Below are 27840 nucleotides of genomic sequence, written 5' to 3' on the forward strand. Positions count from 1 at the left end.
ATTTTAAATAAAATGAAATTTAAACATAGAAATACATTAATATAATTAACTTTTCGATTAGAATATTATGTTATATATACAATTTCATTACTCTAAATGTTTTAAAGATCGACACATGGCTTCACATTTATTTTAAATTTGCGTCACTTTTCTTAAAATTATAAACAATGATCAAATCTTAATTTTGAATTCTAAACTATGCTAAAACTTGAGATTTAATATATATACATTAATTTTTGTCAATTTACTTTTATATCATTAATTAATCTAAATAGTTAATATTGTTAATTATTTCAAACAAAATATTAACCTCAATTTTTTCAAAAACACTATTGGAAGGAAAAATTTTACTAAGACAATTTCGGATGTGTAATTTTAAAAACAAAACATAATAACTATAAAGTAATTAAAATTTTATGTAAAAAGTCTATATAAAAAATTTAAAATTTTATTTTATAATTTGACAACAAGAAAATCAACCTAACTCGAAGGCCGAAGCACTGGTGTAACCATACTAGATTTCCAGGACTGTTTTATATGTAAAAAGAAAAAAAAGGGTGTGTTTTCTCCGCAGCGGCAGCTGCTATATCTACATCTGCTCGTGTTGCGTGTAGAACGATAGATCACAGTTCATTTCAATTTTAAGGAACCATGGCGGTAAGCTCTTCTACCACACGTTCCGTTTTTTTCTAGTACGGAAAAAAGAAACGATAACAAGTACTTTACTTCTTCTTATAGGACTCTTCAGGGACGACGCTTATGGATCTGATAACGGCTGATCCTGCGCCTGTTCCAGCGGCAGCATCCACAGTGTCTTCTTCATCTGCATCATCGACGACAGCGGCAGCGTCTCCTGCTGCCACGCAGCAACAGTATGTGTCGACCAAGACCGCGCTGGGGGAGAAAAAGTCCAAGAGAGCGGCTCTGATGCAGATCCAAAATGATACCATTTCTGTGGCTAAGGCAGCTCTCAACCCCGTCCGTACTAACATTATTTCTCATCAGAAGCAGAAGCAGAAGAAGGTAAGTCAACTCTCTCATTTTCTTTCAATCTCGATCATTCTTAATTAAGGCTCTGAATTGATCTATTTTGCGTAATTCTCCCCCTCTCAATCGTATTTTTAAATCTGGCTATCGTAGACTTCGAGGTGGCGATAAGTTAGTTTTAAAGCTAGGGTTTATTGTTAAATTCTATTTCTCGTGTTTAGTCAATTTGTATCTGATTTTCAGCCTGTATCATACGCGCAACTTGCGAGGAGTATTCATGAACTAGCTGCTACTTCTGATCAAGTAAATATTGGCTGCTTTTTCTTTTGGATTTTCTTGTCTTTGTTTATTTTGGAGATTCTCTCAGTAATACATTGGTTTTTCCTCTCATAATTTGGAGAATAGAAAAGTTCTCAGAAGCAACTGGTGCATCATGTGTTTCCCAAACTTGCTGTGTACAATTCTGTTGACCCTTCTTTGGCACCATCTCTTCTCATGGTATGTGTTACTTTTATCTTCTATTCTCTAGTTCTTGTCTAATCCTCTTGGACATTTCAATCAACATTGTTGGAATCTGTTGCAATGAGGGTTTGTTTCTTGATTAATTTCTTTTTCATCATACAGCTTGATCAACAATGCGAGGATAGGACAGTCCTTCGTTATGTATATTATTACTTGGCAAGAATTTTAGCAGATACTGGTTCCCAGGGTTTAAATCCTGGTGGTGGGATCCCCACACCCAACTGGGATGCTTTGGCTGACATTGATGCTGTTGGAGGGGTGACAAGAGCTGATGTTGTACCACGGATTGTTAATCAGCTTACCACAGAGGCCACAAACACTGATGTTGAATGTAAATATGATATTTTCTTAGTTTGGCTCATTATGTGCATTTGCTTCTTCAAAATTTTTATTGTTTAAATCCTTGATATTATGTTTTGTTTGTTCGTGGTGAAATTCCTGGTTGATTTTCCTTTAAAAATGTCAGAAGAACAAATGATCTTCTTGCTTTATTGACCATTTTTATTGTTTCTTTCTGTTATAACTTGTTTTTCTGCAAGTTAACCAGTTGTTTTCATACTGAAATTAGTAGCGGTAAATTTTTTTTGTCTTCCTTACGTTTGACTTTTATTTCTACCACTTTTGAAGTTCATGCAAGAAGACTGCAAGCTCTAAAGGCTCTTACTTATGCTCCTTCGAGCAACATTGAGATTTTGTCCAGATTGTACGAAATTGTCTTTGGCATTCTTGACAAGGTGCGTCCACTGGTTTCTGCATGAACAATGCATCAGCATAGTACTGCACTATTTATTTTTATATACGCCAGGCATGGACATTTGAATTCCCTTAGAAAATTGAAATTTCTGTTGTTGGTCAAAAGGGAAGAGGGGTGAGTTTTAGGGTTGTTGACCTGTAATAATTGATCACATTATTGCTTTGAGCTATGTGCTGCATGAAAAAGGATCTGTTATATGTGTTGGTTGGCTGTAAGATGTGGGATGGGGGCTGGTAACTACTTGATTGTAAGAGTGCCAGTAATCAACTTTTGGAGATGCCAAGTTGGTTTTGGTCTGATTTCAAATGCAACAATTGTGAGTTCAAGAGAGCCATTATTCTGATTCAGTCAGTGATGTTTGTTTTTCTTTAAAACTCTTAATATGTTACTAATGTATCTTATTTTGCTTTCCTATGAATTTAAATCATCTAATTAATAATCCATATGAAATTGAATAGAGATGGTCACTTCACTCTTGCTCTTTTCTTAAAATAAACATATGAAGAATTTTATGCGGGGAGACATCTTTGTCCCAAGGGAAGTAATAGCACATCATGTATGAGTTTATTGTCCTATTTTGGTCCATGCATGCCCTCCACATAGCAGTTTTATCTTTATTTTTGGCCAATCAGAAACATAATTTATTCCTTTCAACCAAGGTGCATTTGGCTAATATGAATTCATTATCATAAAGCATTATGTTGTTTCTATTTCTAAAGTTTGAACGTGAGCAATTTTTGCTGCGTGGTTATAACAATGAACTTTTCCTTTTTTTTTTTTTTATAGAAAATACTATTTTTATTCTCATGTTTCAAAAGACATTTTCTCTTAATAACCACCAAGTGCCTTTATCCTTTTTTTGTTTTCTACGGAACTGATGACTTCCAAGGTGACACTCTGCCACTGGGTTATATCCCTTCCCTGCCCTCATCAAGAAATAAACTAATCCCAAGTCAAAGGATCAAGCCCCTTTTGGTCCACACATGGCTAAGACTGTTTGGGGGAAATTTCTCGATCCAAGCTAACTATTGGAAGATTTGAAATAAAAGGAAGTCTCACAAAATTATACTGAGCAATATTTTGCTGGAAATAAAGGAAAATATGATAAGTTTTGAAATATTTCTTTTTCATTAGCTAAATAATTTTGACAAGTGTTAACCTTAGGTATGTATGCTTTAAAACAAGAGAATTGGGTGCTAGTAAAGAATCTAAGGTTTATTGCGCAATGGTTAAATTTAATGATTTACTATTTCCTTTTTAAGTGATTGATGTTACACCTTTTTTCTTTGTCAACATGAACTATAGCACTTTTTATGCACCTTTGCTTGTTTGAAGGATGTGGGTTAGGTGCCAATGGCAACCACCTCATTGAGGCACCTCTATTAGAGGTGTCTTCCAGGAGTTTTTATTTATTCTTGTTAGGTGAAGCCAAGGCTAGCCTAAGTGCATGGAGATTTAACAAAACTTGAAATTAAACAAGCTAGAGTTTATATGCGAACTTGAATCATGATCTTGTCTTTGATCTGTAATTGTTTTGAAATGAAACTGTGCTGAAGGCTTAGACTTGATACTGTGGTGATTGAATTTTAATGACCTAGATTTGGTGCTATCATTTTTTGTAGGAATGTTCATAATATATTTTCCTTTCCGTACGGTCTTTATCATGTTTCTTAATTTGAGGTTTTTGAATTATATTATTTTCTCTTTGTGGAAGATGCAATTTTTTCTTGCATTTTTTATATCTGAAATATCTAACCCCTTTTCATTTGCTTTTTAGGCTAATTTATTTACTTTCTAAATGGTTCTATAAACTTTTATTTTCTTCTTTTAGGTTGGCGATGTCCCGCAAAAGCGTAAAAAAGGCATTTTTGGTGCTAAAGGGGGTGATAAAGAGGTAAGAATATCTTCTTGTGGTTGTGGTTAGTGCTAAAATTTTGGAATGATTCTTGTGAATCATGCACTTTGCTATATTTTGTTCCAAGTGATGATGCACTTTGCTATATTTTGTTCCAAGTGATGATCTTGCATCGCTAGCTTGCCTTTGCCTATATCCTTTGTTGCTACATGTTTGTTGTAGTTTTTGCATGACGGTGGCGTTAATGTTTAGATCCACAAGCCTTTACTAGTTGCATTCTCTAACCCTTTGATTGGATTTTGATAGAATGAGAGAGAATTGTAGAAGCCATATTTCGGTCACAAAATGGTGCCATATTTTGGCCTGGGCTGGGCCTTGGTAGATGCAAAAGTACTTATTGTATATTTGTTTTAGCTCTTGTTCTAATTCTAGTGGCATTATAAACCCTGGGTTGAGGAGGGTTAGTGAGTTTGCCTTCTATATATATTTGTATTACCGGAGTTTATGGAGTTTATTTTTTCAAAAAAATCATATAATTCCTGAGACTTCTTCATTAAATGATTTGTGTTTCTGTACCTTTCTCTCTTGGTATGCTGTTCTCGTGATGCTAGTCAGAACTTCAAAACAGCAGTCATAGTTCAGTTTTCTTCTAAATTTACTGCTGCCCGAAAAACCCAGCTTCTCTCCCTTTTCTTTGACCAACATCTCTACTAAACCATGTTCTGGTTTTCTTCAGCATAACCCAGGCAGGCAGACATCCTATCTGTCTTAAAATATTTTATTTTGATAGGGGACCAATTGGAGCCTATGGGTTCTGCGTGCTTTCCTTCTTTACTGAAAAGTGGTTGCACTGTCGATTTAGGAGTGGATTTCTTATTTTTGCTGCATAATAAATTAGAGAAAATATGTTAGTCACTTGGATTAACAGGTTAATTGGCTGCTAAATAGTTATTTTCACATATATGTTCCTTTCTTCTCTTTGAATGCATTTTTGTTGTATTGTTATTATTATACTCTTGTATCTTATTTTTTTACATTGAGCCAATTGTGTGCTTAGATGATATGTTCTTAACTTTTTTGTTTATTTATTTTTCTGTGATATTGGCTTTTCAGTCTATCATCCGAAGTAATCTGCAATATGCTGCTCTAAGTGCTTTGAGGAGACTTCCTTTGGATCCAGGAAATCCAGCATTTCTGCATCATGCTGTGCAGGGGTGATTCTTCTATTCATTCTGATCTCGATTTTTGTTGAAGTCTGCTATTGTTTTAATGTGTTAGACGTCAGTTCCATTAAATTGCATCTGTAGCATGTGAGTACTTAAATATTTGGGTGAGATGAGTTTTGATCTGTAATGTTCAGAATCTGGTTTCTTGCTGAAATGAGATCTTGGGTTTATCTATTTATTTTTATTTGTTTTGTTATCTGTTTTTTTGTGGAAAGTCACTAATTTGTTATCTGTTTTTTATCTTTAGCTGCTGACATGAGAAGTTAGTTTAGAAATTGCTTTTAGCATCAGAAATATCAAAATCCTTTTTACTCTACACGTACCTTTATTCTTATTTGAATTCGGGGTATTACAGATACATTATTCTTCATTGGTCTTTTGTAAATATATATATTATATATTTCGTGTTCCCTTGGTTTTTTATTCAATTAGTAAAACTTAGAATATTCTGACCTTTGTTTCTTGAGTTAGCATATTGGTTGAAATTACTATTGTTGTTCAATTGCATTCCATTGGCGTTTCAATTTCTTGTTTTTTGTTGATAAAATTTTTTCTTCCCCTTTCGTCAACTTCCTTTTTTTTTTTCTTGCAGTTATCTGTTTGGCCCCAAAATTTTGAAAGTCATTTTGCTCGTGTAAAATGTTTGTTTTAATTATTGTTGTCTTGAGCTTGTAAAATTTTTAAGGAGATGCAACTTACATTTGGTATATTAACTTTTTTCCCCATCACATAAGCACATTGGCTCTAGTTTGATATGCTTGCTATTATTCTTAAATTCCCTTTTTTAAAAATTCGTTTAAAGGCTTTGCTAAATTATGTTTCTTATGTTCACTTCCATATGATTAGTGAAGACCAAATTTAGCTCCATTATTGTGTTTTAACTAAAACATCCCTGTTAATGTTTGATTCGTCCCTGTTTTTCAGCCCTCTGCATGTTATGTTACTTAATACATTTTTTTCTATGTTGTAGTTTTGGTATCATTTGACGTTGGACTTTCTTTTTGCTCATTGCAGGATTTCATTTGCCGACCCTGTTGCTGTCAGGCACTCTTTGGAAATCATCTCTGAATTGGCCATAAGAGACCCTTATGCAGTTGCAATGGCTTTAGGTGAGGTCATTAAATTCTTAAACATTTCATTTGCAGTTACTAGTAAAATAAATGAAGAATTATAAATAAGTCCATAGCCTTTTTTTAATTTTTTATTATTCTATCATGTTTTATGGGTGTTATTACTATTTATAGTATGGGTCCTTTGGGGTATATATGGTATTTGTATGTTTTAAGGTTCTAGGTTTAGCTTGTTAGTACCAATATAACTTCCGTTTCAAGTAGATTTTTGATGATTGCGATGTGAAGAAATTATAAGGTTTTGTTTGCATGAGAGACTTAGTAGGAATTTCATTTCTATAAAGATTGTCAAAATTCAAAAATGAATTTACTTGTTTGTGTAAAAATAAGAGAGACGTTCAAATTTTATATGGAATTTTTGAAAGGAATTTAAGCAACTCAAATTCTTCTTTCAAATTCCATCTAAAGAGGTTGCTTTTCAAAATTCTTCAAAATCTTCTTTATTTAACTCACATGGTCCCACTATAAAAAAAAACTTATATCTCAAAATCATTTATTAAACTTAATATGTACTTTTATTTTATATTATATTATTGAAATAATATATTGCTTATTTTCCATACATATATGTATTTTTTTATTTTTAATACAGTTCTTTTATAATTACTTTTTATCTCATGAAATTCTTTTGACTTAAATTTTATTTTCAAAGTTTTTATCCAACAAAAGAGAATTACAAATACTAGCTTTCTGGAAGATGCAAATTAAAATACCTTGGTTTCGAATTTCATAAAATTTTAAAAATCTCAATCAAAATGCTGTAAGAGAAATTATGAAGAATTCTAAGAGAAATTAAGATGAACTCTAATGTAGCTGCACGTAGTCCTCCAATTCAGTCTAGTAAATCCCTTTCATTTAGCTTATTGCATCTCGAGATTCTTGGAACAAGAGTCCCAGATTCTGGTAATTGGAATCTCGTTTTTTTTCCCTTGAGTGTTTACATTGGGCTTGTTGGTGCTACCATATGAAAATGTTGGTCCAAGTGTTCAAATATAAAGTGCTGCCTTTATTAGTGCCTAATACATGTCTCATTTTTATGCAGGAAAGCTTGTTGCGCCAGGAGGTATTTCATTCCAATCATTCTTCTCCATAATGTCATTATTAGTCTCTCCTTACTATGCTGAGTGTTTTGTCATTTACAATTTTGAAAGCTGTGATGTTTATGGATTTTATATTCAATTCAAGAGCAACTAAACAGAAAAATTTACTGTTTCTCATTCCAAATGATAGCTTTTTGCATCTATTTAAACAATATACAATAATTTTTCTAGGAAAGAAATCAAGATTTTATCCCAAATATCAGCCTATCCCTACAAACCAGTCAATGTCTACAATATTTCTATCCTTACAAATCTGGAAAAATTATAGCTAAATAATAGAAGATTTACAGCTAAAGAGTCCATGAGATTCTCCAACCTCAAGCCGGTGAATAGATGTTCTCCTTTCCCAACTTGCCAATGATCACTTGAAATGAAGCATCGGCTAACCCCTTACATAATATGTCTAATGATCTCTTGATATGAAGCAGGCTAACCCCTTAGCTAATATGTCTGCCATCTACCCATGTGTAGGAACATAAGTCGTACAAATTAATCCGCTTTTTAACTTCTCCTTTATGAAGTGGGGGTCTATTTCAATATGTTTGATTCTCTCATGCCGAAGATTGTGGGTGATACTAATAGCCTCCTTGTCGTCACAATAGAACCTCATTGGCCCATTTCATTTAACCTCAAGATCATCCTAGATGATCTTTATCCACAAGAGTTCACAAATTCCTTGGCGGTATTAGTCCTAAACTCTTGCTTTAAACTTGATCCTGCCACCACCGTTTGTTTTTCTTCTTTTCCATGTTACCAAGTACCCAATATCTAGTAGTCTATCTCTTATCAGTGATAGTACCTACCCAATCCACATTTCTATAAGCTTCAACAATTTGCTCTGTATTCATTCTAAATATAATACCTTTTCTAGGTGTAGCTTTAAGATATCAAAGTACCTTATAGACAGCTTGATGGTGAACATTTTTGGATTGTGCATGTACTGGCTTACCACACTAATAGCATATACAATATCTAGTTGAGTATGCGACAAGTAGATCAACTTCCCTTCTAGCTTTTGGTCTCTTTCCTTATCAACAACTTCATTGTCTTTTGATCAAGTATGTGACGAGTAAATCTACCACCCTACTAGATATTGGTATCTCCTTATCAATAGCTTCGTCGTCTTTTGCTTCATTGAATTTATGGTTTTGTTTGATGGGTGTATCAATTGGATTACACCCCAAAATCCTCTGTATTTTGAAAAAGGTTGAGTATGATTTTGTTGTCATAAAAGTTCCTTATTTTGACCTAACCACTTCAATTCCCTAGAAATATTAGTCTTCCAAGAACTTTAATCTCAAACTCCTGTGCTAATTTGTTGTTGAGTTCTTGCATCTCTTGTTCATTATTCCTAGTAACAATTATGTTATCTACACACACAATCAACACTATCATTCTTCCCTTGAGCGAGTGTTTGATATACAAGGTATGGTCTACTTTGACTTTGTTTGTAAATTTCCAGCTTTGCTCAACAATCTTCCAACTTAATCCCAAGGACTTTGTTTCTGCCCACAAATCCCTTTTAACCTGCAAATTTGTTATTATCAAAATATTTTTCAGTAGTTCCATGAACACTTCTTCCTTTAGATTACCATGCGAGAATGCATTCTTTACATCAAATTGCTGCAAACATCAATTGAAGTTGGCTGCTAAAGACAAGAGTATAGATACTGTATTCATTTTTTCTACAGGTGCAAAGGTTTCTTGATCATCCACCCCATAAGTTGGAGTATATCGCTTAGCTACTAGTTTTTCCTTATATCTTTCTAAGGATCAATCAACCTTAAATTTTACTTTAAGAATCCACTTGCATCCAACAAGCTTCCTTTTTGAGAAATCTACTACTTCCCAAGTTCGGATTTTATTTAATGCAATAATCTCCTTTCATAGCATTTTTTTGATTCTTATCTCTAAGTGCCTTTTGAAAGTTTGTGGTATAGGAATGGAGTTTACTGGGGTAAGGAAATTTTGTTGTTGTTGTGAAGTTTTGTCTAAAGAAACAAAATGGGATTTGGGGTGTTGAGTGCAACTTCGAGTTACTTTTCTAATAGCTATGGGAACATTTATCAATGATAGGCAAAGGATTTTGGATTTTCATACCAAAATTCAATTGGACTCTTGAGGTTGCACCGATAAGGGATTGGTTTCTCTTTTCCATGAGTATAGTAAGAGTGGATTTTTAGTGGCTTTGTCTAATCAGGATGACTTGGTTTTGTTTGGGTTATAGTTTTAGGTTGAGAATTTGGTTGGAATTGAATTTCTAATGGAATATTTATTTGGTTAGATTACATGGTTTTAAATTGGGAATTTGGCTAGAATTGAGTCTCTTTGGGTAATATATATAAGGGATTTGTCAGGGTCAAGGCTTGATTCCAAAAAAAAATTTTAGGCCTGAGCTCAAGCTTGATCCTCACAAGCCCATCCAAATGGTTTGTTTCATTGTTTAAAAAATAAAAACTAATTTTTATATAACTTTAATTATAATTATCTAAATATTAATATAAAGCTATTTTTATATTATTATTTTACGTAGTAAAACGTGTTGGGTAGGCCACTTGGCCATGAGCACTTCTAGCTGGATGTAGTAGATGGTAAAAGTGGTAGCAGTAAAAGGTCATCATTCTTATCTTCCTCAATATTTTTCTCCCACCAAAGATAGAATTAGGAAAAAATGGTTTGTCTTTCAACAAATGTTACATCCATAGATGCAAAAAATTTCATGAACAAGGATGAAAACATTTATGCCCTTTTTTTGCTGAAGAATGACCTTCAAAAAAGAACTTTAGGGCTTTGGGTCTAGTTTTCCACTATTGTGAATAGAACAAAACTAACACACCCAAAAACTTTTGGAGGAAGTTTGGTAAATGGCATTGGAGTACTTCCGTTTGTCTCTTCAAATCGAGAATTTTTGAAGGCATCCTATTTATCAAATGGGCTGCTATAAAAAAAGCTTCATACTAGTAGGCTTGAAGGACATTCACTTGAAACAAGAGGGCTTTTCTGATTTCAAGTACATGCGACAAGGTTAGGTTAAAATAATCCCTTGGATTATAAGCACTTTGACCTTTAACGCTCACTCTGAATTGGTTTTTAAATGGAACATGACGGTGTTTGGCCAACTCATGAACACCACAATGTAAACTATTTATATCAATATTTTTAACAGCAAAAGAAATATTTTTTTCAGTAACGAAAATGGAGGATGTTCTAGGCATTAATGATGTAGCCAAATGTCCTTTGTTTGAAGACGGATGTTTAGAAAAATAGGATGGAAGTAGATTACATTGTCACTCTTAGCCTCTAAGATATGGTTTCCATCCATTTCCTTAGCACACCCAACCGTTTTCCTAGTAGGTAGATCTTGAAAAGCACAATCACTATTGTAGAAAGTCACCAGGACTAAGGGAATAAGTGACAAATAAATGATGAAAATTTATCATATGGCCCAAGAGCTTTTGTTGAGTGTACTAGAGGCACTAAGAGCACAAGAATTAGGAAACTTGTTTGAGCTATACGCATGATGCACTAGGTTTTTCAACAGAGTTAAGTAGATTTTGTCACCTCTCAATCTCTTCTTTAAAGAGTTTTCACTTCCTGGTCCAATTTGGTTTGAATTTTCAGCATTGGGAAAATGAACCTGTTGCCTCTATCCTCCCTTGGTTCAACCTGCACTTGGAGGCTTCCCATGGAGACGGTAAGCTGGATTCAAATTTTTGTAATTCTGCATTTGATTGTTTCTGAGAGGCTTTGAGGAATTATTTTGGATTCCTACCATTTTTAGGGTGATACTCAGCAATGAGAGCAGGGAGGTTTTCTGGACTGTGGTTTAACAATTGAGGCTTTAAATGAATGGAGAATAGTTTTCTAGAATACCTACCGTGTAGAAATCTTTACCATTTCTTATATCAAATGATAGCTATGTGCCTCTATTTATCCAAGATAAAATAGTTATTCGAGAAAAGAAATCAGAATCCTATCCCCAAAAAATCAGCCTATCCCTACAAATCAGTCTATGTGCCGGTTTACCATTGTGGTTAAAAAGTGCTTTTGAAAAGGTTGAACTGTTTTGCATTGTTTTCAAAAAGTGATTTTGAGAAGATAAATGTCTATTTTAGATACGATGTTGTAAAGTAAAAACTATGTATTTCAATGATATTCAAATTTGTTAATATTATGTTATATGGAATATATAAACTTAGATAATTATTTGTAAAATTTAATTTGAATACATAAATCATATTTATCTTTTAGTGTTAATGTAAATGAAGGGCAAACTTATAATTTGACAACCAAACTGGGTTTTGGAAAGCCAAAAATTAGAATTTTTAGCGTTTTGGGTTGGCTTGAAAAGCCAATTTGAAAAGCTGGTTTGGCTTGAAAAGCACTTTTGACACTCAATGGTAAACTAGTCCTATGTCTACAAATCTGTGTATCCTTGAAAATCTAGAACAATTATAGCTAATAGTAGGAGATTTACAACACTACCATATTTACAGCTAAAGAATCCATGAGATTCTCCCCAAGAAACAGCTTTTATTCTTCCGGTGATAAGAAGCAGTATCAAAAAATAGATTAAAATGAGAATCAATATGTGCTGATAATGATATTTTTTTCATGTAAAATTTTCAGTAATCAAGTTATTTCTATAATTTTTGGTGTTTAATTGATAGGCACTAGTATTCTGCATTGCTGCTTGGAACTTCATGAATTTTACTTGGTTTTTGTTTAGTTTTTTGTTTTATGACGCTTAGTTGGGAACATCATGAATTTTACTTGGAACATTCTAAGTTCTGACTTGAAATGACCATTCTGAATTTGCATTCATATGTTGGATGATTGAATAAAAAGTTTGCATGCGACTATTTGCGCATATGGACTTGCTCAAGCTAGTTGATCTCCATCTGGACACTCATTGCTTTGTTTATCGATGCTATGAATTTGTTTTAAACTTTTTGGTATTGAAATTTGTGGGATGTTTTGTAATTTATCCATTGTTAAGTCGAATCAATTTGTTTCTGGTTTACTTATTTTAGATTTGGGTAGATTTTTGAATTAATGGAATTGAAATGGATCATTCAAAATTTAAAATGTCTAGCATTTGTTCTTTTTATTATTGCTTCAAATAATATAATTTTCCTTGTGTCATATATACTTAAAAGTTTTTCATTGAATATTCCATTTCACTGTTGCTACTAGTGGCAACCATAGATTTTTACTACAACTCACAATGATACCGGATATGAAAGTCCTGGATGTTTTAGAGGTGGTGGATGGATGACTGCTGAGATGTGGACGTAGTGTGGTGGTTGGCAGTTGTGTTGTTGGTTGTGTAAAGATACTTTTAGATGGCATTTTGGAGATTATATCTATTTAGGTGTAATATAGAAAGTCTGCCAATATTATAGACTACTGTGTATACGATACAAATGATAAGAATGGATAATTGATGGATCCTTCCATTTAGTCCTTATCAGTGCCTATCAAACTTGAGCACATATAATCTCTTATATACGCTCTGCTTGTTACAAATATTTCTCACTATACATATAGGTTTAGTGGCCATATCGGTCAGGTGATCTGTGGAACGAATTTTTTAGGAAGTTCCTGCTAATCTTTTCAAATGTTGTGACTTGGTTATTATTTAGTAAACTACTGTTTTCTGTTAGTATCTGCTTTACTTATTCATTTCCTGAATTGATTTTGCTAACAAGTGTCTTTAGGCACTTTCTAGGAGGTTTAAATTTGATAGTTGGTACTTAATTTGATTAATTCCAATGCATTGGCAGAAGCTATTTCTTCACATGGTAACCGTAAGAGTTCATTATCAATGTCTACAAATGTTTCATACTCTTGGTTCTGTAGGATTCCTCAAGGAATAACAAACTTGATTATTTGCTTGTGTACATTATTCTGATTTCTCATCAGAATCTTGAGGAGATTTGGCAATTGTGAAATCCTTTCGTAAGTCTGATAAATACGCTTAAGCTTCCTTGAGCCTGTTTATATTAGTAGCAGTTGGTGTTTGGGTGTATTTTTGGGCTCTGAAACCCCTGCTAAAAGAAATAAATTTTGAAAAATATCAGTTCTTAGATTTCCAACTGTCTAATATTCGGCGCTGGAATTTTAAATCCCTCCTTAAAAGGAAATCCTTTATATAACTAGACCGTCAAAACTTGCCCTTGTCTACTATGACACTTAATAAACAACTTTATATATTGAATTATGTCGTGTGTTTGTCTGGTGGAAAAAAACCTGTCATGGCATTTTAGGGTTTTATTCAAATCCTTTAATTTTATCCCCACGGCTTATCATGTTTTCTTGGTACTGCGGTTAAATTTTTTGGGTACTACATGAATCAGGGGCTTTGCAAGATGTTCTTCATTTGCATGATGTGCTTGCTAGAGTTTCACTGGCCAGGTTGTGCCATACAATATCAACAGCACGATCATTAGATGGTAAGTACATTGGACAAAGCCTTCTTGCATTTATTGAAATGCTTTAGATGACCCGTTTCACAACTGTGTTTGAGTAGAGAGGCCTGACATTAAATCTCAGTTCAACTCTGTGCTCTATCAACTCCTGCTCGACCCCAGTGAAAGAGTCTGTTTTGAGGCAATTTTGTGCATATTGGGTAAACATGATAACACCGAAAAGTATGCTCTTTATCTTATTTTCTTCTTGAGCTTTCTTTGTTTCATTATCATCATTCCTTTAGATGGCTGTAACTGCTTAAATGCATTATAGTCACAAGTTCCTGGTCTTTCATTTACATGCTATAGGACAGAAGAGCGAGCTGCAGGCTGGTACCGCTTAACTAGGGAGATCTTAAAGTTACCAGAAGCACCATCAAATTCCAAAGACAAATCTCAAAAGACGAGGCGACCACAACCCCTCATTAAACTTGTAATGAGAAGGTTTATAATAAAGCTCTTTCCCTTTCTCTTTTGTTGAAGCTAATATCATTATGTGGCCGGATCATTTTGAAAGATTTGTTATTTGAACAATGGAAAAATAGTCAGTTAACTCCCCCAATTGTTATCTATGTTTCATGGTTTTCACATTCCATCTTAATCAGGTTAGAGAGTTCTTTCCGTAGTTTCTCTAGACCAGTACTCCATGCTGCTGCTAGAGTTGTCCAGGAGATGGGGAGAAGCAGAGCTGCAGCACATGCTTTAGGCTTACAAGATCTTGATGAAGGAGCTTATGGGAACAAATATGACTCCATGGATTCATTTGATTCAGATATGAATGACAGTTCTCATCCTGAAGGTAATGAATGTTATTTATTCATTAATCTATTAGTCTTTTTTCTTCACTTTGTTCATTTCTATCATGAGGTCTTCGTGCAATAATTAAGGTATATTAATATCAATTTTTTGGTCTCTTGATTGTGTTCATTGGTAAATTGAATTTTCCTTTTGCATTACCATAAAAAAACAGTTTTTTGAGGTTGCATATTTGGCTTCTTCGAAATGATTTATGCTTGAACTCTTTCTGGTTTTGTTTGAACAGATCTGATATGGTCCATTTGGTCCCGAGATTGGGTGGCTGATATTTGAATTTTGATCTCTAAATTGAAATATATTTTTTGTATTAGTAAACGGCATGGTATAACTTGGGTTAGAATTCACCAAGGATTTGAGGATCTCAAATCCATGTACTTTAAACACCCACTGAAGTGATGTTATTGTATGCATTGTTGGCCTTGATAACTTGTCCATTACACTTTTCATCTCCTGCTCTTTCCCTAGTCATTTTTATACATACTATCAGCTCCGGTTAGCTTGGATTTAAATCTCTATCATCACCATTATTTGAACATTTACCTCACAGTGATCCCTTCCCCTAAGGTGCCATATTTGTTCCTTTGATTCCATTCTCTTGAATTATCCCTCTGCTTTCTTCCTGTAAGATTTTCAACTGTTCTGGAAAATTAATGCCAAGAGGAAAATAGTAGAAAACGACTGGCAGAAATTGGCATCTTATTTGGTCTTGGAAAAAGAAAACAAAAAAGAAGAGGAAAAATAGGCAATTTCCATGGTATTTCTATATGTTTCATGCAATTCAAAAACTTTTAAAGAAATTGATAAAAAGGGGGTCCATGAGGGTTGCCTGATCATGAAGCCCAAAATTTCTAGTGCAACTATTGTTTATCATGTTGCCTTAAGCATCTTATTTGCCATGTCTATTCTACACGTTTCCTAGCTACATATGTGCCCTTGTTTCTTGTTTTTACTGCATGTAAATGAAAGATGAGATATCATCTGCTTGTAGCTACTGCTATGTTTTGTTATTGATCAATATTGATGTTTTAACTATTTTCAGAATCTGTTGGATGTGCACTTGATGTTTTTATTATTATTATTACAGTTGTACATTTTTTACTTTCTTTGTTCTCTTTCTGTAGGTATCCGAAGAACCACTGGAGTATCCAATGCAGCTGGTGGCAAGGATACAATTGCAGGCATGCTAGCTTCACTCATGGAAGTAGTTAGAACAACTGTGGCATGTGAGTGTGTGTATGTTCGGGCAATGGTGATCAAGGGGTTGATTTGGATGCAAAGTCCGCATGAATCATTTGATGAACTTAAATCCATTATTGCATCGGAGCTCTCTGACCCGGCCTGGCCAGCCACACTTTTGAATGATATTTTGCTGACATTGCATGCCCGTTTCAAGGTACAAAATGAAAACAACTTATAATATCCTTCTGCAGCATGACAAATTTTTATTAAAAGCATAATCATTAAGCCATGTGATGGAACTTTTAATCTTTTTATGAGGCTGTCTGCCTATTCTCTGCTCTGTTATCTCTAACAAATTGGCATATGTATTAAGCTTACCTTTGATTAAACTTGCATTATTAAGAATAAGAATGCATGTTTGACTTGTTTGTTTTTGATTGACTGCTGAAGGAATTGATTTTTGTTAGTATAACATAAGTTAATGCTATATAATATTCAGGAAAGGTCAATTGCATTGATTCTCTTTTGAGAAAAAGCCTTCCTTGTGATATTCAAGACTTCCTGTAACTAAGTAGGAGGATTTGGGTTTCATTCCCCACTAGCATGAAAGAACTTGATTCATTTCCATCCTCAATAATTCTGAATCATGTATACTTGATAATCAATTCAGGAAAGGTCAATTGCATTGATTCTCTTCTGAGAAAAAGCCTTCCTTGTGATATTCAAGACTTCCTGTAACTAAGTAGGAGGATTTGGGTTTCATTCCCCACTAGCATGAAAGAACTTGATTCATTTCCATCCTCAATACTTCTGAATCATGTATACTTGATAATCAATTCAAGCTTGGACAACATTATCACCATGCCTTTATTGTGGATTTAGAAATGATAGTAGAAATTCTTTGAATCCATTCTGTCTGATTTAGGCTTTGTAGCGAACTTTGATGTAGAGGAATGTCTTTGTCTTTGAATTACTTGTAGTGGAGAGTGAGATGGGGCAGCAACACACTTTTTCAAATTCCAGTTAAAATTTCTTAAAATGAAATTAAACGAAAAGAAATCTTTCTTAGGTGCAAAAGGGGGCAAATTCTAAAAGAATTTTGAAGAGAAGAATCTATTACAGTAATCTTGTTACTTCTGAAAATGATAAATCCTAAAACTAAGGGCCTTTTTTTTAATGTATATTTTTCATTTTACATCTGCACTCTTACTGTGCATAACCCTATATTGATCAAAGCAGTGACTCAATAACTATGTTTGGAAGTCAAAGCTAATCCCATAGATATCTCTTCTAATGGTTTTTTAGGGCTAGTAAGTTGAACTGAAATGCAAAAGAAAGTAAAAAAAAGAAAGAAAATGATAGAGGACTAGACTAGCTAATATATAGCACAAATGGGCTGACATGAACTGTAAATTGATGAATGGCTGCCCTTTTGCTGGCTTGGCCATTTTCATCTCTGTTTCTTTGCCAATTGGATATGTTACACATCAACTTAACTGTAGACCTTGTAAACTAATTTCTAGTATTTTTGTTAAAAAACTTACTGAATTTATTTATCATATTTCTAGTTGACCAAAATTTTTTGATTATTCACCCCATCTATTTAACAAAGCTTATTGACTGGATTGAAGTCATCACCCAATAGAAACCTATGGACTTAATTTATTGAAATAAAAGAAAACGGTCTGATTAGTCCTAACATTGGCTTGATGTGAATGAATGCCGGGGACAGGATTGCCTGTTATGTAATCCAATGATAATTTATTTTATTTGTGCATATGCAGCGATGTGCTCCTAAAAGCTTGAGCTTTTATAGGTTCAGTACTAATGCTGAAACAGAAATGATTGCAATATTTATGTTTAATGTTTTAATCACTGCTTTGCCAGGCGACACCAGATATGGCTGTCACACTTCTTGAACTTGCAAGGATCTTTGCCACTAAAGTACCAGGAAAGATCGATGCTGATGTTTTGCAACTTCTTTGGAAAGTGAGTTTCCTTTCAATCGTCTTAATAATAGATTTTGTACCTGTTGCATTATCTGCCTTTACTTGTTAAGAGTGTAAATTACTTAATTTTTTGTAATCAAACTTTTAATTATAGAAAGAATTTTCATTAATCTAATAGTTAAATAAGCTGTTAGATTACCGATTGGTAATACCTATTGCTTAGCTGTAACTTCTAGTTGCTGTGGAAAAGTAGTTGGTTAGGTTAATGGGAGGAGTGTTTTTGCACAAATTCCTGGTTTGAGGACATGAATGTGTTGTTTAGAATTGTCTTGGCAAAATCAATAATTGAGCCAAACTTTATAAAAACTGCAATTATATTTACTCTATTTGCACATTATTAATTGGATACCCATTTTTTGTTTCTACTTCCTTTCAGATTCAAGTTTATTATCTTTTATGTATTTGCTTGTGTGGTTGTAGGTAACTTTTACTAATTGATTTAAATTGAAGTTCAACAACGTTAGCTATTCATTCTTAAAATATTGTATAATTTGGGGGGGGGGGGGGGGACATAGTGTTGGCAATAGTGCAAGGCAGGATGCAAATTACCTCATTCCCCCCTTCCTCCATGAATTTTTAAACAACTTTATACACCCATGCCTTGCCAAAAAGTACCTTTTTTTTTCTTCATAGAAATGGTTTTAGATTATTTTTATCTTAAAGCAGATAACTGCACTTTTCTGTGTACAGACACATCAGTTTACACTATATATAACTACCAATAATTTTGTATTGGAAACAAAGCATCTATTAGAAATTTGATGTACCAATTTAGTTCAAGTTTCTAGAGCTTTAATACCAAACACTCTGAGTAGACTTGTGCAATCCATGGGACAGATTGAGTTTAATCATCCCTGGATGTATTGATTGATTAAATTATTGTTGTGTTACCAGACTTGTCTTATTGGAGCTGGTCCTGATGGGAAACACACTGCATTAGAAGCAGTCACTATTGTTCTAGACCTCCCACCACCTCAGCCTGGATCAATGTCTGGGTTTACATCAGTAGACAGGGTATCTGCATCTGATCCAAAGTCGGCTCTAGCATTACAGAGATTGGTCCAAGCAGCTGTAAGGATCTTTTCTGTTCAATTGTATTTGCATTTTGAGTTATTGTTATGCTAAAGTGAGTTGCTTTCAGGTGTGGTTCCTTGGGGAAAATGCTAATTATGCTGCTTCAGAATATGCTTGGGAATCCGCAACGCCTCCAGGTACGGCACTAATGATGTTAGATGCGGATAAAATGGTGGCTGCTGCAAGCTCCCGTAATCCCACACTGGCTGGTGCATTGACTCGACTCCAGAGGTGTGCTTTCAGCGGTAGCTGGGAGGTATGAGTTTTAATTGATATGTTTCTTCTGTGATTGCATCGTTATTTCCTGTAAATGTATTATGACTTGTGCTTATTTTTACCGACATTAACTGAGGTTTGTAAATAGCTTTGGATGGTGTCATGGTTTATAAAGCATGTGCTTGTATTACCTCGTGTGCAAATGTACAAGATAAATTGTCATAGATGACTTTTTGTGATAAATAATTTCCACCTTTGACATCTATTATATTAAATTTTATAAAAGTACAAAATAATTTATCAAAGTTTCAAAATAAAATTCATATTTTTCTCAATAATAAATATAAAAAAGGGGTCAAAGGTGAAATGTTTTGACCATCAAAAGTTAAAATGTGCAAACTTTTGAAACGATGGGAGTACTACTTTGGTGTGTAATTGTCATAGTGATACATGCTTTTGTTGGAAAGACTCCCTGTATTTCCTTTATTAATTTTTCTGTAATATGCATAGTGTCTGCCTTTTCTTGTAGTTTGCCTCCATTCACTATATTTTCAATTTCTCAGGTTTCCTAGGAAAGAAAGTCAAAAGTGAAAGAAGGGAGAAATATAAAATAAAAAGATTTTTTTCTTTCAGTGGATTGCTTGGTTCAGTTTGGAAAATGGAAAGCTTTTTTCCGTTTTCTTTCTAAAATAGAACAATGGAGTTAAGAGAATTATAGTTAATTTAGTTACTATTATATGTGAAATTAAAAAAGAAATACTTAGTGAAAAGAGACTATGTAAAATTATATTGTTTAAGCATCAATCCTAAAATCAATTGATATTTGTTGGAGGGTCTAACTTTTAATATAAGACCACAGGAAGCTCCATACTTAACAGATTTGGAGATAGCACACGTAACATTGCTCCTCATATTTATCCCATTGAGACTACATGAGGACAACCTCACCAAGGTTGTCATCAACCTTGCATGGGGTTAGGCTAGAAAAACAACATAACAAAATCTGGGCTCTGATACCATGTTAAAATCTTGCCTAGGCAACAATCATTAACTTTTATTATTGGAGAAATTGCTGTTGAAAATAGTCGTTCTATGACGTGGCAGTAAAACTATTTGGTTATGTATTCTCTGTAAATAATTATTTCTATCCTTTGTTATGTTCTCTTGGTTTGTTGGCAATGGCCTATATTTGCTCTAATTTCCACGTTTCCGCTTTCTTTTTAATTTGTATGGACATCTTAGGTTCGCATTATTGCTGCTCAAGCACTTACAACTGTGGCAATCCGGTCTGGTGAGCCATTTAGGTTACAGATCTATGAATTTTTACATGCCTTAGCACAGGGTGGTGTGCAGTCTCAGTTATCTGAAATGCATCTTAGTAACGGAGAAGATCAAGGAGCCAGTGGTACAGGGCTTGGAGTTCTAATAACTCCTATGATCAAAGTTCTTGATGAAATGTATAGTGCACAAGATGACCTAATCAAGTATGATTGTAAATCTTTCCTACTTCATTGTAACCCTTGTTTTTTTTTTTTTTTTTTTTTGGGGGGGGGCTTCAAAATGACTAATGAGTTACGGGTGTCCATAATCAGGGAAATGCGCAGTCATGATAATGCAAATAAGGAATGGAAAGATGAAGAGCTTAAGAAATTATATGAAACCCATGAGAGGTTGCTGGATCTTGTTTCACTGTTTTGTTATGTGCCACGAGCAAAGTATCTCCCTTTGGGGCCAATAAGGTAAAGCTTGTTACATCATTTCTAGTGTAATGGGGGGAGGGGGAAAGGAAAAAAGAACTGTTGATTCTATTTTGAAGTCACAAGTTGTTCTCATGGCTTTTTTTTTTCTTTTTCTTTTTTTGAAGTGCAAAACTCATCGACATATATCGTACACGGCATAATATTAGTGCGTCAACTGGGTTGAGTGATCCAGCTGTTGCCACTGGAATTTCTGATCTTGTTTATGAATCTAAACCGGCCACCACTGAATCTGATACACTAGATGATGATCTAGTAAATGCTTGGGCAGTCAACCTTGGTGATGTCCCCGCAGTGAACAGGGTAAGAAATTATGTTTTACTTGATTTGGTTCAAGTAGTCCTATTTAAAGATTATGGTTCTAGAATCAAATAACTATTCTCTCGGTGTGTTGTTATTGATTTTTTGGAGGGTTGGAGGGGGATAGAATACATAGGTTAGATTCATGGAAATTTTAAAAAAAAAAAAAATCAAGGTTGTGCTTGTTTGGTGGAAATAAAATAAATTTTAGTGTGCTTGGTAGGAAATGAAAGTGAAGAGTAAAGAAAATGGGAAAGATATCAATTTTTTGTTATAATGCATAAAAACAATTCAGGTCAAGATTGGAATAATAAGAGGAGAGGGAATTAGAAAAAAGAAAAAATCAACTCTACCAAGCAACTAAAGGAAGGAGATTGATTTATCATTTTTCATAGTAAGAAAAATTAGGCTCCGAATGGTTTGATAAAACATTCTGTTTTTAGTTTTATTTTCATTTTTTTAACAATTATTCTTTAATTTTTGAAAATTGAAAATGAACATCTATTTTCAAATATGAAAATATAAAAACGCATTTTGTTCCTATTTTCTTGTAATAAAAATATGAGAATAATTCCTATATTTATCTGGACATAAGACATGGTCAAAGATTTGATACTTAAAATGCTTGGGAAAAAGAATATTTCTTTCTTTATATGGATTTGAACCAGGTTTAATTCATCAATTAAAATTAAAATTTCCTTTTTTTCTACTTTCTAATTTTACAAAGCATTTTTAGTAAAAACAATGAAGGCAACTTTTTTGTTCCCTAATTTTCACATTTCCATTTTCATTTCTAATAATCAATTTTTAATTTTTCGACCAAACATGTTTTCTTGAGTATTTCCCATTTTCCAAGAGGATGTAGACGACCTTTCATTTTTTCAATTTTGTTCCAACTGTACCAAGCAAAGCCTAAAGGATCTTGATACAAACGTGTTTGCTCTTTGAGGATGGAACTTATATCTAATATGATTGTACTCTGTTGTACAAACCGATGACTAGTATCTTGAGGAACCCAGTTTGCAGTAACCAAACATTGGAATGTTGCATCGGAATTTATTTTCATCTAAACCTCAGTAATTATGTTCCTGGTATCTTTCCATGGACTCTGTACAAGAGCTGAGAACTGAAGATGGTATCAGCTCATGTAAATCTATGAGCAGCAAAGAATAAGGAGAGTATCCAGGGTTCACATTGATCTTGAAAAACTTAACATACTCACTAGCAGTTATTTGCATGAAACAATAAATTCATTTATTTAATACTAACACGAGAAATTATAAGTAATCAAGTTTTTACCAGTGAACATTTCCTAATGGAGGAATACTGGTGATGTAGAACAACTGAATGTTAAAAACAAAATAAGATAACCACTAAATTGAGTCTAAATTACTGTAGACGCTAGGGGTACATCAATTCTTTAGTTTTAGACCTTGATTACCAATAATCCTCATCTAGCCTTATCTCTCTGAATGTATTGATGGATTACTTATTAGTCATCCATGCACTTTATTTAAAAGAGCATAGTACACTTGTTCACCTTCTGGTTTGAAGTTTTCCCACTCAGCACCCAACACTTTTTCACGTGAAGTTTTCCCGCTTAAGGCCCTGTATTTTCTTTTCCCTTCCACATTTGGCATCCTTAGTATACTATTTCACTGAAAAAAGGTTGCTCTTTATGTGTCAGGAAAATGAAAGAGGCTGTTACAGGGGAAAACTTTAAACCAAATATGCGTTTCAGTGTGTAATTTACCCTAATCCATGTTTAAAACGTAATTACTTACCATAGGGTATCGAATAACAACCATAATAATTTTACTGCCTTGAAGCTCTGTATTACATTGCATGGCCACATCCATTCTTTAGTTGTTTTTTATCATACCATTAAAGTTTACAGACTTTCTTTAAACAGATATATTTAATGGCCAATAAAAAGGCATGGGATCTTTAGCTTTTATTTCACCATACTGTCTCACGCAGGTCTGAGGATGACCTATCACTCCAAAAGGTTGTCCTTGTATCATAATGTTTGCATTGAGAAAGAAGTTCTGAGTTACTTTGCAGGAGTTATTTGAAACTTAAGATGAGGCATAACTAGTGGTTGCACACTCTTACACTTCTGCACTTTTCCTTTTTCTCTTTTAAGGTTTGGTTAATAATGTTCCAAGTGAGGTTCATGTTGTCTTTACTTCATGGTAGGTCAATGAATTTCTTGCTGGTGCTGGAACTGATGCACCGGATGTTGATGAGAACATAGTCTCTAGACCTTCTGTTAGTTATGACGATATGTGGGCCAAGACACTTTTGGAGAGTACAGAAATGGAGGTATGAATTCTTCCGAATCCCTCACAAGTTGGTTGTTATAAATTGAGTTGTTGGCAAAATGGCTCAGGACTTGTTAACTTGCTTGGAACCATGTAACGACTCAAAACTCAATATTGAACAAACTTAAAACCCATAAAACTTGAACGCTTCATTAATCATTAGTGCCCAAATGGTCAAATGTTAAAACCAACCAAAATTATATTATTTAATTTTAAATTATCATAGTTATTGAGTTTTTATTGCTGCTAACTTTTGGTAATATGCGAATTAATTGGTCAATATTTATTAAGTTATTCTTCAACCCAAGACATTTTTACTATTCATTAATTTTAAGTTGTCAACATTGTAAAATGTTAAATTGAAACAATATTAACAATCAGTTCTAAAAATCATGTTGTTGAATTTCTTATAATTTCTAAACATTAAAGTTCTGCCGGTAAATTTACTCGCTTAATAGTATTCTTCTTAAGTTAGCATTTGCTTTATGAACAGAATTTTGTTCTCCTAATAATCTCCACTATTCAATGCTGCAATGCAAAATTTGCCTATATTCCTTTATCTAATGTTAATGCCTGTAATTTATGAGCACAAAAAGAAAGTTAAATATAAGAAATCTTAAAATTTTGAAATAAATATTGAAAATCGATGAATAAAAGGGAGAATAAAAGTACACAATAATACTATATATTTATTTTAAATTTCAATGTTGTTCTTTTACATGTTGTCTTAAATTTTTTAGACAATCAATGATCTATGTTTGACATTGATTATGAAAAACATTATTATTAATGCATTGAACTTTATAGAAAATGGCAATAGCTTATATGAATCTCAGATTCAAAACCTGCTCAAATGTACACACCTTGAAGGCTTCAACCCAAATAGTCCAAATATGATGTGCTTAACCCAGCAGATCCAAAGCATAAGAGAACCTAATGGGTCTGAGATGACCCTGACCCGAATTAACTTGAGGAGGACAACTTTACTTGAGAACACCTGATTCCCACCTCCATGTATTCACTTGGAGTTTGAATTATGTACATTTTAAAGCTATCTGAGATATCGACTCTTTCAATGGTATCTCTTGAGTTGCAGGAAGATGATGTCAGGTCATCAGGGTCATCTTCTCCGGAGTCAACAGGATCAGTTGAAACTTCCATATCGTCTCACTTTGGTGGAATGAACTATCCTTCACTCTTCAGTTCACGACCAACTACTTATGGGGCTTCACAACCTTCAGTATGTATAATACAATCAACATTCTTGGTTAATGTTGTGGATTTTCAATTTAGGAGAATGGTTTTCTTTTATAAGATAACTCGGTCTTCTAACATGCTTGGCTATGTTTCCTTTCATTTACTCATACCAGTTTCTCAGAGGGATGGGTTACCTATTAACTTTAAGCAGCGCACTTCTTGTTTTATTTATTTTTCATGTATTGATTAGGAAGTACTATCTGTTGATTATAAACTGATGCTTCCCTCTCCTATGGGCATGCCGTTATTTTGCTATTAAGATAACTGTTTTATTTGAGGGGGAAAAAAGGCATATGTTCTATTTTAATGGGCCTAAATTAAATTTTGCATTTATTATTAAGTGGACTTTTAATGAGCCATTTTTTTTTCCATCTATATAATCATTTTAAGGCTGTTAAAAGTGTGATGTTTGTTGTCGTAGTGGAAAGCTAAGTGCTGCTTAATCAAATTGCTAGGTTGTGTGATGTAAATGCCTAGGAGGGTGAATGCTTGTTTTGACTTTTTTTTTACTAAGCATGGTTTTCCTGTTGGTTATTCTCTTTAACGGCATATGGTATGGCTACTAGCCATGTGCATGGTGAGAGTACCTAGCAGGTCCTCTAATAGAGGGACTAGTTCAAATTAGTCCCTATACTTTTAAATGGATCAATTTAGTCCTTGTACTAGTAAAAAGATTTAAATAGGGTCAAATTTTAACGAAGTTAACATTTACCGTTTAATAGGGTTTATGCGTTTAGAGCTTTTATGGTTCTGCAAATGAAAAATAATTTTCATGTCATTTTTCAAAATTTAGCTTTATTTGATTAGTTTTGCTAGTACAAGGATTAATTGATTGATTTACTAGTAGGGACTGATTTGAACCAGCTCTTATAATAAAGGGACTTAACAAGTACTTTCACCCATCATGCATACTAGAAATTTAAGCATTTGTTTTAACTTGAGCGCTTGCTTCCTATGAAAGATCCTATCTCATGGTACTACTCTAATTAATTGTAACGGACCGCCAGTTGATTATATGGTGCATTTTTAACGAGTAAATTATTTGTTTAGTAGTGCTTGCTCATGTTCCTTGCACATGGAGCTTTTTTTCTCTAGAAGCAAGAGTTGTTTTCATTAATTATTAACAAAGTGAACAAAAATGTTCACTGTTGTTTGTGGTAAATCTTATTTTACTTCTCTTTATCTCTTAATTTGTAATTTGGGCCCGGTTCAACTTTCTCTAGCAGGAGAGATCAGGTGGAAGTAGATTTAACCATCCTTCATCAATGCACGAGGGTTATGGTTCTCCAGTAAGTGGTCCTTGCCCATATGCAATTTGTTGTGGTATCTGCAGATTTATGTATTAGTACTGATTCATCATTCTCAGATTAGAGAAGAACCTCCACCCTATACATCACCTGAACGGTATGAGTCTTTTGAAAATCCCTTAGCTGGCCGCGGGTCCCATAGTTTTGAATCCAAGGATGATGATCGCATGTCTTCTGGAAATCCCCAATTTGGGACTGCCCTGTATGATTTTACTGCAGGTGGAGATGATGAGGTAAGTTTACTCTGCTAGTCGGGATTGTCTTAGAAATTAGAACAGGCGGTTCATTGTTCATAACCGATTTGCTAGTTTGCCTTTGGTTCAGCGTTAACCTCTGGTTTTGATTTTTTTCAAATCATAAGAAAGTTGCAGTTATAAATTTTATTTATTATATTTTGGTAACATAGATGTTTAAGCCAATTAGGATTCTTTTTCTATTATTATTATGTGATTAATAAGCACGGTGCTATAAGTAAATTATCTCAATGGGGTCGGGTGCTGTTAGCAATATTATGGCATGTGCTATGTTGACTGGTCGATGGTGTAGTCAAGGTTGGTTGTAATCTGTTGAAGTACAGTTAGCTTTTGGTTAAAGGTGGTGGTGGGAGGTTATTACTCGGTATATAAATAATGTTGTAACTGATGTAAAGATAAGTAATTGCTGGCTATTCTCTTCAATGAAATCAGATTCATTCTTCCATCTCTTTCCAGCTTCCTCTTAACAACTTAGCTTTCTTTCTTCATTTGCTCATCTCTTGTGGTTTGTCTCTTGTGGTTTTTTCAAGAGGTGCCTATGCGCTGATGACTGATCCTGATTTCCTTTATCGCAGTTGAGCTTAACAACTGGAGAAGAGGTTGAGATTGAGTATGAAGTTGATGGATGGTTCTATGTAAGTACCATAAAATATGGTTGCAATTTTGGGATACAATGATGCTTAATTTATTATGTATCTAATTTTGTTGGGTGAAAGCACCTTTGTCCGATACATCCTTATATGACATTTATACGCGAGTCTTTCTCTTTTGTGGTAAAGCCATCCCCAACGAAGCAAAGTATAGCTAACACACACTGCATGCTTTGTTGCAGGTGAAGAAAAAACGGCCTGGAAGGGATGGTAAAATGGCTGGGTTGGTCCCTGTTCTTTATGTCAGTCAGAGTTAAAAGTTTGGATGTCTCTTAATAGAAGATTCTGTCTTGGGCTCGTCTCATCTCAGCTTGGATAATTCTAATATCCTATATCCTCCTTTTTGTGAAGTTTTATGTTACCAGTCTTTTCCCCCGCATATGATGCCCGATAGGATAAACATGACAAGAAAAGCGGCAGTTTATTGTGCTTTTGCTGGGTTGTTATTTTTTTTATTGGTTTCGCGAATTATGGAAGCATTTAGTTGGACTTTTCTTGTGCGTGTTCTGGTTTGAGAGAGAGAGAGAATAACATGTTTGCTATTTTGGAATTTGAATTTGAATTAGATAACATGCAGAGAGTTGGGATTGCATTTCAATTGTAGCAGTATAAATTATTTATGCCCGTTATCAAATGCAGCGGAATTTTTCATA

The 27840-nt window shown here is 33.9% G+C and overlaps 1 protein-coding gene across 2 annotated transcripts; it reads left to right on the forward strand.

Annotated features, from left to right (window-relative positions):
* The first annotated feature begins 481 nt into the window (after positions 1-481).
* Positions 482-27840, forward strand: LOC105768717 (hypothetical protein). Of its 2 annotated transcripts, none has more exons than XM_012588833.2 (27): positions 482-657; positions 739-1023; positions 1231-1290; positions 1393-1485; positions 1612-1840; positions 2137-2243; positions 4095-4157; positions 5232-5332; positions 6359-6453; positions 7517-7537; positions 13934-14029; positions 14107-14227; positions 14354-14488; positions 14650-14843; positions 15982-16253; positions 17927-18028; positions 18943-19119; positions 19190-19378; positions 20581-20822; positions 20931-21077; positions 21203-21398; positions 23595-23720; positions 24816-24959; positions 26200-26265; positions 26343-26516; positions 27113-27172; positions 27370-27840. In XM_012588833.2, exons 1-27 carry the CDS (start codon positions 652-654, stop codon positions 27442-27444), a joined length of 3576 nt encoding a protein of 1191 aa, XP_012444287.1. In that variant the 5' UTR covers positions 482-651; the 3' UTR covers positions 27445-27840. The 2 variants fall into 2 exon arrangements, with proteins under 2 accessions (XP_012444287.1, XP_012444288.1); XM_012588834.2 differs by having other exon boundaries at positions 26203-26265.

This window comes from Gossypium raimondii, chromosome 5 (genome assembly GCF_025698545.1).
Source record: "Gossypium raimondii isolate GPD5lz chromosome 5, ASM2569854v1, whole genome shotgun sequence".
In the NCBI taxonomy this organism is placed as follows: Eukaryota; Viridiplantae; Streptophyta; class Magnoliopsida; order Malvales; family Malvaceae; genus Gossypium; species Gossypium raimondii.

Bases quoted from the DNA above. Each gene is read 5' to 3' on its own strand.
- LOC105768717 (XM_012588833.2), top strand. The intron at 6,454-7,516 runs GTGAGGTCATTA...ATTTTTATGCAG, and splicing joins TGCAGTTGCAATGGCTTTAG to GAAAGCTTGTTGCGCCAGGA. The intron at 27,173-27,369 runs GTAAGTACCATA...GCTTTGTTGCAG, and splicing joins AAGTTGATGGATGGTTCTAT to GTGAAGAAAAAACGGCCTGG.